Source organism: Palaemon carinicauda, chromosome 7, assembly GCF_036898095.1.
Source record: "Palaemon carinicauda isolate YSFRI2023 chromosome 7, ASM3689809v2, whole genome shotgun sequence".
NCBI lineage: Eukaryota > Metazoa > Arthropoda > Malacostraca > Decapoda > Palaemonidae > Palaemon > Palaemon carinicauda.
The window spans coordinates 21,998,764-22,016,756 of NC_090731.1; the positions used below are offsets into that span (position 1 = coordinate 21,998,764).

The following is a 17,993-nucleotide window of genomic DNA, read 5'->3' on the forward strand; positions in this document are numbered from 1 at the left end:
CCATACAACAAGAAATTGGGCAAACCTATCATTATTTGATCTATGGTGGCTTGAGAATTAGCTAATAAAGTTTTCCTACCTTCAATTCAAACCTTCTATCTCTGCTTCTAGTTATCATGTCACATTTTAAGGTAATCTTACCTTTACTCTTATATTTATAACATGGAAATGTATAAACATATAAATATAAAAACAAAATTACCCGAAAACTATAAAAGTTTCATATCCTAATTACTTTACCAGATTTGTGTGAACGAGCTTTGACACTTATAAGGTCTAATACGTCACTTACTTTTTCTAAACAAGAGCTATGAAATGCCTGGAAACTTGTCTATGAAAGGAGTATGATGTGATGATTAATCAAAAAGTATAAATTTATATATTTGACAATAATAGATGAATAAATACCTATTAATTATGCCCCTGAGTTACCTACAGTTTTTTTTCTTCTGATAATTGAAATATGGGAATGCAAACTTTACTAGTAAATAAATTAATGAGTATGTATTCATTAAAAGAGAACTGCAAGGAAAGGAGAACCCTCTCAATCAATAATAATCTATTGTGTTGTATCACCCCTCTTGTATTACTTTGCTCATTTTCTTTAATCAAATAGTATTGTGTTTGGTTCCTAGCTACTTACTAGCGGGTGTCTAATTTCTTTAACATTACCATACAATAATTTCTTCACCTATAAATTTCTCGAATTTTTACCAAAAGGAAAAGAAAATCCTGTGAGAGCTTTACGACACCCTAAAAACGTGAGTCGTTCATGTGGTAAAAAACAAGTTATAAGTTCACGGTATAAATACAAAGCTAGGAATTACTTATTCAACTAAAAATCATGATTGTAAAAAATTGCCTTATTTCCTTCTAATTAAATCATTCATTAATCCTGAAAAAATTCAGAGGACAAAAATAAAAGATGTAGATCTATGTCAAGTAATAATAAACATTTAAACTCACAGATCACTATTGGATTGCCCAGTGTCTATATCCAGAGTTAAAATTTCTAAAAAGTAAAAATATGGTTAAAACAATATAATATTACTGTACAGTACTTTATGAAACGTAAGTCCTCACTGTTGCCATAATTATGCTATAAAAAAAAAAAAATTACCGTACAGTAGAGTACTTACATTTTCTTGCTTTTATTCTATTCAATATAAAGTAGTCCTATTGTCAAGTCAATATTTCAAGAAATTTTTGAAGGAATACATTCATTAATCTTTTTCTAATCATCACAGTGTACCTCAGAAAATTTGAACTGCACTCAAAACATATGCATACTTATTATTATGGCATTAAAGTGTTACTCTTTACTCTATATATAGTGATATATAGTGGATGAATTAATTTTCATAGTATCCGACAATCACTTCGTTATTAATCAATTACATGTACCGTAAAATGTACCAAATTAGCACAGAAAATCTTTCAGTAATATTAATCTTCTTTTCACAGATAAGATATCAGAGATTACTTCTTTTAATTTGCAATCATTCATGCTTGTTATTTTAAGCTAAAATTAGGGCAGAAAATTTAATCAATAATCTGAGTCAGTTTAGACTAAATTAAAAAGACAGTAAACACCTCTAAAAGTTTAATTTGCTCACATTGTGTATATCATAAAACATCTATGAAATTAATCAAAACTATATAATTAATCAAAATTAGGCTTCTTGGGGATATATATAGCAAATCAGTGATACAAAAAAATAAAAAGAATTCTTGTGTACCAGTTTTCTTGTATTTAAAACTGTTCTTATAATCATCTCAATGGCAGTCTATATGCACTATGTAACTATGTTTAATGAATGTAGAGTATACAGTGCATGTATACCGAAATGAAAAAAAATATAAAGAAATAGAATACATAGTAAGCTTTATAAAAATAACCCTAAAATAACCAATGACCAAGGTATAAAAACAATTTAACTCAGGATTCTGATATTCCATAACATAGCTGATGGTATGAAATAACAACGTAATTTTTTATATACAGTAACACCCTGTCCTACATATTAATTGTTTCCATGAGACTCGAAAGCGGTCAGATTTCTGGCCCCCATAAGGTGTCTTAAAGGTTCCGTATATATGTTCTGAACATGAAATAAGCTTCCGTCTGAAGTAATGTACTGTACAATACGTACAGTATTTGATTGTTAGTACGTACTGTATAGTATTTGTTAGTACAGATCTAAATTGTTTGTACGTACAGTACTTTACTGTTATTCTATGACCCAGAGACTGGCATGAGCGAGATAAAATGACGCATGTTGGATTTTATGTTTGTACTTTATATCTATGGAGAGCATTACTGGAATATCAATAAAGTTTCAAACAGTAATTTGTTTAAGTTAATCATGAAAAACCTATTACAGTATTTGTACTACTGTACCTTGTCATATGAATCCTGGTATTCTGAAGTAGAGTAATCATCTTTGAATGAAGAGGCAAATTACATTATTCTAAGTGATAGCATTCCAGTTCTTGAGCAAAACAAATACTCTCTCACCAGATATAACAAAGAAATTGATAGGTAATTTCAAAAAAACTCCCCTAACTCAGAAAACTTCCTGTCATACAATGATAATTAAACCGCCACTAGCATTCTCTGTATACAAAACTAAATTTCAATTTACATGAAAATGTCGACCTATTCATTCCAACCGATAACTTTTTCAAGTCGGGTCTATCATTTCCTTCAACTTTACTGGTACATTTAAAGTATATTTGCAACATTTATGAACACTGGAATAGTGGAATATCAGAAGAAACTTTATTAGAGCACTAATCTATTGTGTGTGGTGAACATTTGAAAAGTATTTATACAAGTCAGCTTTCCAATGATTACATATAAAACTTACCAATACATATAAGGTTTTTCCTAATTATTCCTTCACAAATAATAATTAGAAATAAAATATAATTACAGGTAGAGCAATATTTCTTATGCAAATACCGAGAAGTGGTCATACATTAAAACTTACTGCTTATTAACTATTAAGAAAGTTGAGAAATAAGAGGTTTATGTTAAATGTTAAATAATAAATACACCTGACATAGTGACCAACAACACCAATAATATACCACAAGAAGAATGCTGACATAAAATTTCATGGAATATTCCAGTAACATTGATTCTTCTAAGGGAAATTATAAAATAACTACAGGAGGACCAACCTTTCTTTCCTTCAATGGTATCAACATACAGTACAATATACTGTATTGCATAGAATAAATAGGATCTATATGCTGTACCTCATCATTCTCTTGATTACTAGAGCAAAATAATCTTTATAAAGAAATTCATTAATAAAACAGACATCTTTCAAAAACAGCATGAAAAAATTACACCCTTCTAATCTCATTTGACTAGTAAGCTACCTACCCTCCTTTTACAATTTGTACTTTTGAAATTTCTTATTTCACCACATTTCAATGTTCTAGCTTAATTGCTTACTGATATCAAACTACTGAAACTACTAACATTACTTTACATGAACTTAAGAAAACAGAGAGATCTGTTTGTTACATAATCACAGTCCTAAAACACACTTCAAGCGATGTCAAATTTCTCTCCAATTGTGGATACAATACAAATTTGGGCAGTTAATAGCTCTGTCTTGGCTACCCTGTATAAAATATATAGGTATATGATGTTGATAATCAGTAGTATTCAAAGCGATATAAAGATGTTTCTGAAATATTCCTTTCCAAATGGTTTTAAAATACTGTACATTAAATAGTGATCTCCTAAGAACCAAAGGTAATCATAAGCAATCATTTGGTGTAATGTTGTCCTCTCTAAACTAATGTTATATCAAATATTCTTCTATATTTCAATGCAAATCTGTTCCTAAATTGAGGAATTGGAATTAAACTTTTTCCCAATGTTGTAGAAATAAATTGACTAATTTTTAATTCTTTATCAATGGAAACACAAGTAGTAACTATTATCTTATATATATAACTTAACACACACAAGATAAATTCAATCTTGCAAGGACCATTTCTTAATGAGATCACAATATTCAATTGAAAAATACTATATATATATTAATCTTCCCTAGCACTTCAAACTTACATACCAGTCTATTCACACACTACCCTTAAAAGCTTACAAATAATATGATGAAAGACATTACATACTACGTGACACTTAAGACTGGATTGTAAATTTGTTCAATTCTGTAAGTATATTACATTCTAGGCAGAAGTAATGTTATTTCATGCCTATCTACATGTAGTATATTATAGGTATTGAAATTTGTTTTATTTTCATGTTCCCAGTAATAAATGTGTAAGTGGGGATCCTACTTTACAACTCGTGTATAACTATTCTTACGTTGAAAATGGCTATACGGCGAAGTGCAGAAATTCTGCAGTTTTGTGCTACACCATCAGTGCAAGATTTTAATCATAATTTTCTGAGTTTCAATAAATACATTAGAATGAAAAAAATAACTTTCAAAATTCTTACAATTTTATCACCATTGTAAGTACACATTTATGGGCATGTTTTAAAAATCTAAAGCCCTGTTTTCCAAGTCGATATATAGGACTCACACACAGTACATCTTAGGATAAAAATCACAGTATATACAAAATATCATTTATCCTAAAGACCTCTACATCTATTTTCAATCTTTCATGTCCTGAGGAGAGAACATGGACAAAGGAAGCTGAGGTGTCACTGGGGGCACTGTAGTATCCTTAAGATAATATTCTGAGAAACTGATGTAAATAGCCACACATATACCAATTATGGCAGCTATAACGGTGTTCTTCTGAAGAATAATGCATGTGGCCAATGTAAGGCCTGCATATGTTACATATCGAGCAAAAGCCATTTGCTTCTCACGTTCCTTTGGCCCATTGTCTGCAACATAGTCGCCATCAGGGAAAAGTAAGCAGATGAAGAGAATAATATCTAAATTTTCATAATTCTAATAATTTATTCCATACAAACCCATACTGTATACATGCCCTATACTTTGATAGAAGATGAAACAGGCTTCTTAAAAAATTATCTTATTTTCATAGTAAGAATATCAAGATAGGTATGGGTGTCTATACCAAGTTTGTGTAAATGAACAAAGTAATGTCATGGGATAACAGGTTTAGAAGTATGTATGTATGTATGTATGTATGTATGTATGTATGTATGTATGTATGTATATATATATATATATATATATATATATATATATATATATATATATATATATATATATATATATATATATATATATATATATTGTTGTATATATATATATATATATATATATGTATATATATATATATATATATATATATATATATATATATATATATATATATATATATATATATATATACATATATACATATATATATATATATATATATATATATATATCACATCTTGTCTCTCTCCCCCTTCCTCGAGTAGGGGGAACAGGAAGCAGTCATAATTTGGTGAAATGGGTTGTAGTTATGAAAGGGGAAACAGGTGGGAAGGGTTGAATCTTTGTGTGCATATCTATATAAATATTTACCAGCCATTTTTATGGGTTGCACACACTAGTATAATATAAAAAGCTCCTGAAGATGTAGTTGATATTTAAAATCAAGACCTCAAAACCAATCTACAAATCCAACCCTAATGAATAAGAGCAGAAACCTTACAACAGAGTAAAATTGAAAACAGGTTGAAAGCTAGAACTAAGTTCAGTGAGTAATCATATACACTTAGCCCTTAACATTCACCAATTTTTTTGTGGTAAGGCCAAGGAATTCCATTAAGTAACATTTTTGGGTTTTTATGGAATTCAGTTATATAACATTGAATAAAGGAAAGCATTCATAATTATATAATAATTATAGACAGTTTCTTGATAGAAAAGCTATAAAAAATATGAAGCCATTATTTAAGTTATGAAAATTCACTTTTATAAAAGCATTAATTCTCAATTTTCTCTCCCCCGTTATATAGATAAGTAAGCTCTTCTGTATTTGATCTTGACTGAATTCTTTGTTTATTTCAGCTAAGGAGCGTTCACAATCGTGTATTTGCAAATGCACTTTAACTGAGTAATCATGGAAGCAATGAGTTATGTAAGACTAAACACAGCATAATCAAGTTATATAACAGGGGAGAGTAAGTTGAGACTTATACTCTTATTATATAACTGAAAGTTTTGGCCCTTCTGTAATAATAGCTTTTTATTTTGCCGTTTCATATTAAGTGATATACAACTAGACACTCCTGTATTTTGTGTTACTATGAATCTAATTAGTGTCTTTTCTCAGAAAGATAAGATACACAATGTTTACTCTAGTTATATAATGATATGGGGCCTGGGAGTGTCCTTGAAAAGGGAAGCAATTATTCATTGGTTACCTAACCAACCTGAATGTTAAGGTCCAATTGTAATCACTTGTTTTAACACATGGTATATAGAAAGTTTCCCTCTACAAGAAAAAAAAAAAAACTATATTTAAGCTTGCATGTCATACATAAACTTGAAAAGGCAGTCTGCATGTAATGTAGCAAATCAAAAGTATGTCCACCCTCAGATACAGACTTGGTTATTCTTACATGTGATCCTCCAATAAGGAGCCAAAGTCTGACATCAAATTACCACAGTCTGGTTCACAACAACTGCTTCAGGCAGAGACCTAGGAACTTTCCAGTGTTCCAACACAGCCATCCTTTAACTTGACTTTTCCAGCCATTATCCCATTTGAATAGGAAAAGTACAGTATGTGACCTGAATTGTAGTGGTTTTTAACATGCTTTATGTACTTTTTGATATCAGAAAAGCAGTAAATCAACTACATTATGCTGAAAGCAACCATCCCACACCAGGATCCTTCCAAAGAATGAATATACTTTAACCAGTTTGGCCGTTGCCATGGTAACTGAAGTCATGACTTTGGCTCCCTATTGTATGCTACTACTGTATCTTCTCAAATAATGGTGAATGGTTTTTTTGTTTCAATTTTCCAATCTTAAACGTTCACACAGAATTTAAAAGAATTTAAAATGTATCTAGTAAAAATATAAATAGGAAATCATCACCAAGCTAATAGAAAAAACTCAATATATGTCCCATTCCAATAAAAAAGTTATAAAAAGAAACTGATATTAAGTGAAGATTAGAATCATGTACATAGATACAAAACGACCATAAATAGAAGAATAAAATTATAAGAATTGACCACATGTTTAAAAGAATATTTTAAGATTAAAGGGGGTAAATATGTAACACCATCAACTAAACCATGAATAAAAATTCCCCAATTAGAAACTACAAGAATTCATAGAAAGAAGTGACATTTCAAGCTGTGTATATGACTAGTAGGAATTTATGCCAAACTTGTATAATGACTCATAAATTTCATTAAGTACAGAAACAAGACTGGTCACAATCAACATGGATGACCTGATGTAAGTAAGGAAGGGAAGACAAGCAACTGACTATTATGACCTTCACCAATTATTTTGATAAGAGCAATCAACTATATACGGACCAATGGAATAAACAATCTAATGCCATTATCTAGCCCAGCACCAAAGATAAAAAAGGATTTTGACGAAGGAAAAATCTATTTCTGGGGAGAGACCTGTGACGCCCGGTGAAAAGTCCTTCTTTCTACCTTTTCTGATATAAATCTTCCAAATATACCAGAGAAAAATAAAAGCATGGAATGCAGAGGTTACTACCCTCGCGCGAGCACCTCGTGAGTGTCGTGTATACATCAGGGGCGTGTGAAAACCGCTATTCACAGGCTGTCTTCCAATTAGATAACTCCTTCATCAAAGGGAAGGGCCGTAACAAAGAACCCAGAAACCACACTTGTACCACGCCACCGCCACCAACACTAACACCCTCCAGGTCATCCTTCTGTTTTGGACTTGCCCGCTAAGTCGTAATTGTTTTGTTCGGTGTTTTTCGCAAGTGATTGTCGTTAATTCAACATGACTGACGTTGCAAAGATAAAAAATGAAATCAAAGAAAAAGTAAAACCATAAGCAGATGAAAGCAACACATCAACTTCTAATAGGAGGAAAATTAAACTTGGAGGATTAATGATTTTCACCAACCAAATGTAAGACATAGAGACCTAGTTAGTGTTACACAGCTACTATGGAAGAAATAAAGACAGTCTCCTCTACCTCGTGGCAACCAGAAGGAAGAGGTAGCAGAGGTAAGCGGCATGTTACTGATTAGAAGAACTGCTTTTGATTCAACTATATTAAGAAAAAATGGTAGTACTGTAGTTATAATAAAATTAGTATTGCTGTATTTCTACTAAGGGCAAGTAAAGTCTTAGGTCTGAAAAAAAGTTGGACGTCCTAATGAAAAAACTAACGTACATCAAAAGTAAATAAATTTTTTTCTATTTTTGAAGCCGACTTACTAATTTGAAGTAAAATTTCCAACAAGAAGTTTAGAATAACTTGAACAATCAAACTATTAATGATATGAAAAGCTTGAATTTCAAAATTAAAAAGATAAACAGAATGCCACATGAAGAGACATCAAATATCCTATTACAAAAGTAACAGATAATCATTTCTATATTTTAATGACTAATTCAGATCTCTTCCAAAGAATTCACTACACTGATATTCAATTAATATTCCCAGCATTATAAAGACTATTTCAAACGAAACGAAAATATTTTATCCTTATCAACTTATTGGAAAATGCTAAAAACCTGACAAACTAACAAAAGCGTTAAAAAAATCTTCCACTCACCGAAACTTTTCATATAACACTAGTAAAAGATAGAATTTTTTTGATAAAATATTTTATTTATATATTCACCCAATGTTTATGTTGCTGCTTCTCCAGAAGCATAGTTTAATCAACAATTAATTGTGAAATCTTTAAAAATTTGAAAATTTTTTCCATTTAATTTCACTTCAATAAATACACGCCGTTAACAACAGAATGGAACCCTCTAGGGTTAAGTGGTAAAAAGCTAGGTTGCCCCATCAGGTTGTCTAATCTTCAGATTCACAGTCGACATTATCCTTTCTCTTGGCATCAAGAGTCATTGGGGAAGATGGTGGCCCTTGTATATGAACATCAGGAGAGTAGAATTCTAATTATTTCTATGAATCTGCTGGAGGTGGAACGCAAATGAAGAAATGAGAGGGATAAATTTAAGTACAAGTAATGCAATGAGGTTAAAGGGTTATTAATCTGGTCTAGATTATATCTCAAGATCACTTTGATAAACTGTATAAACTATGGTTTGAAATAATGTACAGGATTTCAGATTTTTTACTAAAGTGATTAAAATTTACCTCAGTAACTTTTGATCTACTTGATAATTTTGATAGATCCTAAGCATGGCAATATCGTCGTTAACCCTCCTATAATAAACTAACCTAAACTTTGCCGGCTTCTCCCTTGAACTAACAGCAAATTCTTTTGCGCTTAGAACTGTTAACTTGATTGGCAATTGCAACATACAGCACTGTACTTTAGCATGATTGGTACAAAGAGTAAAACACTTTTCAAAACTATTATCTAAATCACAGAATTGTCCCCAACACAATACACAAAGGGAATGCAGATCATGATTTCCCGGAAACAATTCACTTGCACATTCCATGCAAAACTCCTAACTAAACCAGGGGAAGACATCTTAAAGCAGAGTATGTAAACAATCTAGAGCATGTGATCACAGTCAGTTGATGGTGATAACTGAAGACTAGACCTGATGCGGAAACCTGGGCTTTTTACCATTTACTGCTAGAAGGTTCCATTCCTTTGTTATAGGCATGTATTTATTTGACCAAAAGAAAAGGGAAACTTTATTAAAATTTCAAATTTTACAGATACATCAATCAAACCAGGCTTCTGGAGAAGTTATAAGAACATCAGGGAGCTTAACAGAAACAATAGCGTCCAGTTACCCTGGGTGAAAATTAACACACACATTACAACCATGAACATAAAATTTGCCCAGTTTAGAAGTTAAAATCACAAAAATTGGAAGATTTAGCTACCTCAAATTATCAAGAATTCATGCACCTTGACATCAAAGTCATGTAATAAAACTATTAAATATGCAACCATATCTTTTATATAGCCTGACAACCTTTATCATTAGTGTAGGACATGTAACACAAGGGTTTGTCACTGTATAGAGTAATATAGTGTATTACCTCAACTAAAAACTCTCATTCTACATTTTTCATATGTATCATATATATCTCAGATATCTCTTTGTCTGAAGAAGAGAAAACCAAAGGAAGAATGTATTATTTAGAAAATAATTGGGAAAGGAAGGAAGCTAATTACAGTACATTATATACAAGAGAAATGTGGCCTGAGGCTTTCTATGATAAATAATACACAAGCATATTCCAAAGGCAGCTACTATGCTAGAGATAAATGTGAAGTAATTATTCAAAAGATTTCATTTAGGTACCACTGTCCTGTATGAATTTTCTTTTTGCTTCTTTTGTCAAGTTTAATATCAAGAAATACTTTGCTAAGTAAGAGGAACTCAACAGAACACGAAACTTACTAAAATTCAAATTAGAGAGAGAAAAATTACAAACTTTATAATGCTAACTGTCAAGAATTATCTTTAAAATATGTAAAGCATACTCATTGTTCAACATAAAGAAACATTATCATTTACCCTAAAAAAAAAATACCATTACTAACAGCTTAGGAAAAAACCTGCAAAGTAATTTTCTTTTAAAACTTCACTTCATTTATAAGTAAAGTAGGTCTTGCATTTAAAATGGTTCATCTTACAAAATAAAGGAGTTCTATTATTATATTTTTAAATGTTTTGTATAATCCCTGTTTTTCAGTCTTAGCTATATTTCCATGTCGTAAAATGTTATTTTCATTAGTAAAATAAATTTTTGAATATACTTACCCGATGATCATGTAGCTGTCAACTCTGTTGCCCGACAGAAATCTACGGTCGGGATACGCCAGCGATCGCTATACAGGTGGGGGTGTACACAACAGCGCCATCTGTGAGTAGGTACTCAAGTACTTCTTGTCAACAAGAACTCAATTTTCTCCTCGGTCCACTGGTTCTCTATGGGGAGGAAGGGCGGGTCCTTAAATTCATGATCATCGAGTAAGTATATTCAAAAATTTATTTTACTAATGAAAATAACATTTTTCAATATCAATCTTACCCGATGATCATGTAGCTGATTCACACCCAGGGTGGTGGGTGGAGACCAGCATACATGTTAACAAAGAAGCTAAGTATCCCGAATCTTATTTTAGCCGTTATTCAAAATAACAAACATAAAATAAATAAGTACCTGGTAAGGAAGTCGACTTGAACCATTACTCTGCCTTTTTAAGTACGTCTTCCTTACTGAGCCTAGCGATCCTCTTAGGATGCTGAGCGACTCCTAGGTGCTGAAGTATGAAGGGCTGCAACCCATACTAAAGGACCTCATCAAAACCTCTAATCTAGGCGCTTCTCAAGAAAGAATTTGACCACCCGCCAAATCAACCAGGATGCGGAAGGCTTCTTAGCCTTCCGGACAACCCAGAAATATTTCAAGAGAAAGATTAAAAAGGTTCTGGAATTAGGGAATTGTAGTGGTGGAGCCCCCACCACTACTGCACTCGTTGCTACGAATGGTCCCAGAGTGTAGCAGTTCTCGTAAAGAGACTGGACATTCTTAAGATAAAAGACGCGAACACTGATTAGCTTTTCCAAAAGGTTGCGTCGAAAATATTTTGCAGAGATCTATTTTATTAAAAGGTCACGGAAGTTGTGATAGCTCTAACTTCGTGTGTCCTTACCTTCAGCCAAGCTTGGTCTTCCTCATTCAGAAGGGAATGAGCTTCTCGTATTAACAGTCTGAAAATAATAGGATAAAGAATTCTCTGACATAGGCAAAGATGAATTCTTAACTGAACACCATAAAGCTTCAGACGGGCCTCGTAAAGGTTTTTAAAATAGAACTTAAGAGCTCTTACAGGACATAATACTCTTTCTAGTTCATTTCCAACCATACGATAAGTTTGGAATAACGAACGATATTGGTCAAGGCCGAGAAGGCAGCTCGTGTTTGGCTAGAACACCAAGATGTAGAACATGTAGCCGTTTCGGATGAAAATCCGATGTTCTTGCTGAAGGCATGAATCTCACTGACTCTTTTAGCTGTGGTTAAGCATATCAGGAAAAGAATCTTAAAGGTGAGATCTTTCAGGGAGGCTGATTGAAGTGGTTCGAACCTGTCTAACATAAGGAATCTTAGAACCACGTCTAAATTCCAACCAGGTGTAACCAAACGACGCTCCTTCGTGGTCTCAAAAGACTTAAGGAGGTCCTGTAGATCTTTATTGTTGGAAAGATCTAAGCCTCTGTGACGGAAGACTGATGCCAACATGCTTCTGTAACCCTTGAAAGTGGGAGCTGAAAGAGATCGCTCTTTCCTCAGATATAAGAGGAAGTCAGCTATATGAGTTACAGAGGTACTGGTCGAGGATACGGATACTGACTTGCACCAGTTTAGGAAGATTTCCCACTTCGATTGGTAGACTCTAAGGGTGGATGTTCTCCTTGCTCTAACAATCGCTCTGGTTGCCTCCTTCGAAAAACCTCTAGTTCTCGAGAGTCTTTCGATACTCTGAAGGCAGTGAGACGAAGAGCGTGGAGGCCTTGGAGTACCTTCTTACGCGTGGCAGACGTAGCAGGTCCACCCTTAGGGGAAGAGTTCTGGGAACGTCTACTAGCCATCGAAGTACCTCGGTAAGTTATTCTCTCGCGGGCCAGAGGGAAGCAACTAGTGTCAACTTTGTCCCATCGTGAGAGGCGAACTTCTGCAGTACCTTGTTGACAATCTAGAACGGAGGGAATGCATATAGATCTAGATGAGACTAATCTAGTAGAAAGGCATCTAAAAGAACCACTGCTGGGTCCGGGATAGGTGAGCAAAGTATTGAGAGCCTCTTGGACATCGAGGTTGCGAAGAGATCTATGGTTGGCTGGCCCCAGGTGACCCAAAGTCTCTTGCATACATCTCTGTGGAGGGTCCAATATGTTGGAATTATTGTCCCTTCCTACTGAGACAAACTGCTAAGACATTCAAGTTGCCTTGGAAGAAATTGTTACTAGTGAAAAGTCTAGACCTGTTGAACAGGAGAGGAGGTCACAAGCGAACTCGCACCATGTCAGAGAGTAGGTCCCTCCTTGCTAGAAGATGAACATCAAAGCAGGGAGTTGTCCGTGTTGACCTCCATTACTTTGTCTTGAAGGAGAGACCTGAAGCTTTTCCAGGTCAGACGTACTGCCAGAAGCTTCTTGCAGTTAAAATGCATTGTCCTTTGACTCGAGTTCCATAATCCCGAGCATTTCCTACCGCCTAAGGTCGCACCCCAGCCTACGTCCGATGCGTCTGAGAAGAGAACGTGGTTGGGAGTCTGAACAATCAGGGGAAGACCCTATAAAAGGTTGATAAAGTCCTTTCCTCAGGTTAGACCAGACTTATCTTCCGGAAACCGGGATCGAGACCGCTTCTAGCGTCTTGTCCTTTTCCAGTGAAGAGCTAGATGAAACCGAAGAGGACGGAGGTGTAGTCTTCCAAGTGACACCAATTGAACCACGGATGACAGTGTCCTAACCAGACTCATCCACAGCCTGACAGGGCCGTATTCCTTCTTCAGCATCTTCTGGATGGATAGCAGGGCTGGGGATTGATCTTCTTGTTCAGCCATGTTCTCATCAGAGGGTTCCTCATCCGAAACTGATGAGGAAACGGCAGCGGAGTGGGCAACGTCTGACTCGCTGAATCCGGTCGCACTGGTGGATGCGTGACGGAGCCGGACACAAGATCATGGTACTGCTGCACAGTCTGTGAACTGTCAACCATGGGGATGCGAGGAAGTACAGCGACAACCCGAAACTGTCTAGACTGTCTGGGTAGTACAGACAACCCCTTATCGGGTTGCTGAGGTTGCCGCACTGCGTCACAACAAGTCACCTCTGCTGGTTGTTGAACGTCTTCCCAGTGACACACTGAACGTCCACAACCACCTCCGAGAGTAGCTTAACGTCAACGTGCGACTGGCAACCCACACTGGGTCGCACCGGTAGAGGAACCATCTCAACTGGCGGACGTGAGTAAGATACCTCAGCGTCAACAGGGCGTACAACCAACCGGTAGGAAGGTCGTTGGCAAGAAGGTTCTTCTCCGTAAAAAATCCTCTATCAAGGACTAAGCTTGGACTGCATGTCTTGCAACAAAGCCCAAGGTCTATGGGAGCAGGTGTGGCAACAGACGGGGTTAGCGACTGAAGCGGAACCATTTACCCTCCCTGGAAGCATGTTATGCTTAAATTAAAGTCCATAGGAGGCTAAGCAGCTTAAGGCTCCTCTCCAAATGACAGAGTCCTCAAGGGAATATCAGAAGGAGGGAGAACAGCACTTTCTCATCTACAGGAACCATATCCGAGAAAAGCTAGGTTCTCTCAGTGAGGGTTTCACTGGTGCAAAAGCAGCAGACCAGAAGGCAACGTTATGAAACTGCTTGACAGTCTGTGAACTGTCAAAAACTGAACTGTCAACCACAACAGGAGCGTGAGGACATACAGCACTGGTGTATAAGTAGCAGACCAGAAGGCAACGTCATGTAACTGTTTGACAGTCTGTGAGTTGGCAACAACCAAAGTTGTGTGGGGAAGCCTCAACTCCTGACTGACTAGTTAGCTGCGGGCGAGTGGCGGTAACCACAGTGTGTTGCGGAGGCTGACACACCGTGTCAAAACACGGCAGCTTGTGGTAGCTCACGCACGGCAACGGAGTGCTCTGTGTGTGGGAGTCATCATACATCTGGCAGGGTTGACTGTGCATGGGTGGAGGAGCTCTCACAACAAGAGTGTGAGAGCAGGAAGCCATGCCGGGCGCACAACCGTGGGAGGTGTAGGCCCACGGGTGCATCGTCAACCTTCTCCGCAGTCGGAGTGTGGGAGCTGGCAACAACAAAAGCAGAGTGCTGGTGCGTGGGAGGGGCTGCAGTGGGTTGCGGAGCATGCTGAATGGTATGCGGAGCATGCTGTATGGTATGCGGAGCATGCCGCATGGGTTGCGGAGAATGCCGCATAGAGCTGGAACCCGGCAGCTCTACAGCACCTACCCACTGCTGATGCGGTAGCTCACGCATGTCAACGGAAGGTGCAGCAAGAACATGCGTCTGGCAGGGTGGACTGCGCATCGGAGGTGGAGCTCTCACAGGTGGAGTGTGGGAGCAGGCAGCCGCAGTATCTGCTGAGCGCACAACCTCGGCGGGTTGTAGGTTAACAGGTGCATTGTCAACCTTCCAGAACGATACTCCTGCATGAAGGAGCAAGCTGAGACTGTATAGTCTGCAGCATGGACCACTAGGGTCTATGAAAGACAACAACAAACGGAGCTACTGTCCGTTGTGACTGAGGGTCTAAAACAGCTGGTGCGGCAACAGACGGAGTTACTGCCTGTTGCGGTACCACTTGCCTCTCTTGGGAGGTGTGCAGTTGTCGTACTGCAGCGAGTCCGAACTGACCCAGTGGCTACACCTAGGCCGTTGGCCTTGCGCGGAAGGGACCGACTTGCACTTAAAAGCTGCAAGATTTGGTCCATGGTTTCTGCGAGAAACCTCTTCCGCAGACGAGGAATAAATGGGCTCTCTCGTCTTTGTGTGGGTGGGGTGATCACGTCGGCAACGTGTGTAGATACACCCGAAACCACCGAGGGAAACGTCTGTTCGTCGATCAAGACCTGTGGAACCCATAAGTCCTTCGACATTACTTCTCCCCTGGGCTTGGGAGCTTGTAAGAGGTATCGGACAAGGTGAACAACTGGCACGAACAAACGAACCCTCGAACGCAACACTGTAACACTTTGCGCATATCACTTTATCACTTTTGATTTTCTGTTTGCACTTATTTCACTGAACTCGAAACTTTAAGTGATTTGTACCTGAAACACGCAATCCTATCCTTCATTAAAAGGCAGTAATTGCGAAAACAGTTTTACAATGTAACAGAAAAACATAATGAAAGATAAAGAATTCAGTGGCTGGAAAAGAGACTAAACACTAGATCAAATAAACTACGTTTAAAATCTCTCACCGCATAAAGCCTGGGAACAAGAATAAAACTCTAGAAACGTTTTACCTTCTTCCCCTATAGCGACTAGGGAGAAGAGTAAAAAAAAAAAAACGAGAACAACGTTACCCGCTTGAACGAAACGTTTATCCTCCTCTCTCTCCCTCCGTCTCTATCTCTCTCTCTCTCTCTCTTGACTTAGAACCTGAGAGATGAGCCCAATTATATATCGTTAAAACATATTTGTTAAAGGAAAAAAACTGAAAGGTTTCCCAAATAAAAAGTTCCTTTATTAGAATTAAAACCATTTAAGCTAAGAAGAATGAACGAAACGCTAGAATCGGTTTACTCTTACTGCAACGTGAAACCGTGAAATACTCTCTCTCTATCGTAACGATAGAGCGCATGTTGAACGTTCTGAACGTCAACAACTGCGGAGACTAAACTAAACGTTAGTTCATCTTTGAAAACAGTACGAGACTATCAAAGAAATTCTTTCAAAAACATTAAAATTAAAATAGCATAAATTCTTAACAGGAAATACGATATGACGGGCTCAATGTTAATTAACTTCGGTTCCAAGTAAGGACCGCCTACTATTAGAAAAGGTCGCATATAAACAAACATAAAAATTAAGTTTTATAAGTTTATAATAAATGGAGAGTTAATCGAAGAGGCCTATAAATGGCGGAGAGATATAAACTAAATCTATAACTTTGTTAAGCAAAATTACCAAAAACCTAAACACACTTCCGTCTAAGGGAAGGGTCGGTCATAAAAAGTGAAAGAGAGTCTATACTCTCTTCGACACCAACACTTCCGTCTAAGGGAAGGGTCGGCCATTTAAAAGTGAAAGAGAGTCCATACTCTCTTCGTCACCATAATTAAATCTATCCAAAACGAGTTCAAGTTTTGAAATGAAGATAAAACCCCTGCATAGCGAAAGCCCAAAACTGGAATAGTGTACTTCACCAAAAAGTTGTGAAAACAAATCCAGTTAGGGACGGCGTATTAGTAGGTCTTGCCGGTGGCACGACAGAGGAAAAATTGAGTTCTTGTTGACAAGAAGTACTTGAGTACCTACTCACAGATGGCGCTGTTGTGTACACCCCCACCTGTATAGCGATCGCTGGCGTATCCCGACCGTAGATTTCTGTCGGGCAACAGAGTTGACAGCTACATGATCATCGGGTAAGATTAATATTGAAAAGTGTGTTTTATGTTTTAGATTATGACTTTATACTGCATTAGCATGGGGGGGGGGGGCAGTTTCAGTACACTGTACTGTGTATGTAAGTTGACTTGCACCACGGCGTAGGAAAGGCTCTCGGTTATAAACCAAAGACCTTCTTTAAAGTAAGTTTTGTTCAACTATATTTATGTCTGTGCCAGTATTGTGATTAATGAACTATCTGAAATACCCCAATCAGCTGCTTTACACCAGATGCTAACATTATAACTAATGTTCTGAAGGCTTAACCTATGCCAAAGCCCTAATATCAATAATGCTTTCATTACTAATTTTTTATTTCCATTCCTTGCGGATATTCTAAGTTAAACTTTTCATGACTAACTGCATGATCTATAGTGAAATTAATTGCTGAAATTCCTCATCAACAAACAAACATGACAAATTCGAAGATAATTTGTATTTTTCCTAACCATACAAACCTTAGCTATTTACAAAGGGTTATTACTTTTAGCGTAGCTGAAATGGCGAGCCATTAGAATTTAACGAGGGTGTATTACCCCCGCGCTAGTTAGCGGGGGGGTAGGGGAGTGGTAGCTAGCTACCCCTCCTCCCCCTCACACACAGGTGAATACTCACTTTCACTTAGAGGTAGGACTTGTCTTGGGGGACAGGGCTGGCGGGCAAATATGTGTAAATAGCTAAGGTTTGTATGGTTAGGA

The 17,993-nt window shown here is 36.6% G+C and overlaps 1 protein-coding gene across 1 annotated transcript in view; it reads right to left on the reverse strand.

Moving 5' to 3' along the window:
* Positions 1 to 1,589: 1,589 nt before the first annotated feature.
* The window catches only part of LOC137643895 (cysteine-rich with EGF-like domain protein 2), a 68,658-nt gene continuing 52,254 nt past the window's right edge, over positions 1,590 to 17,993 (reverse strand). Inside the window, exon 7 of the mRNA XM_068376639.1 lies at positions 1,590 to 4,885. Within this exon, the coding sequence (XP_068232740.1) occupies positions 4,647 to 4,885 (239 nt within the window). The 3' untranslated portion in view covers positions 1,590 to 4,646. The remainder of the gene's footprint in view (positions 4,886 to 17,993) is intronic.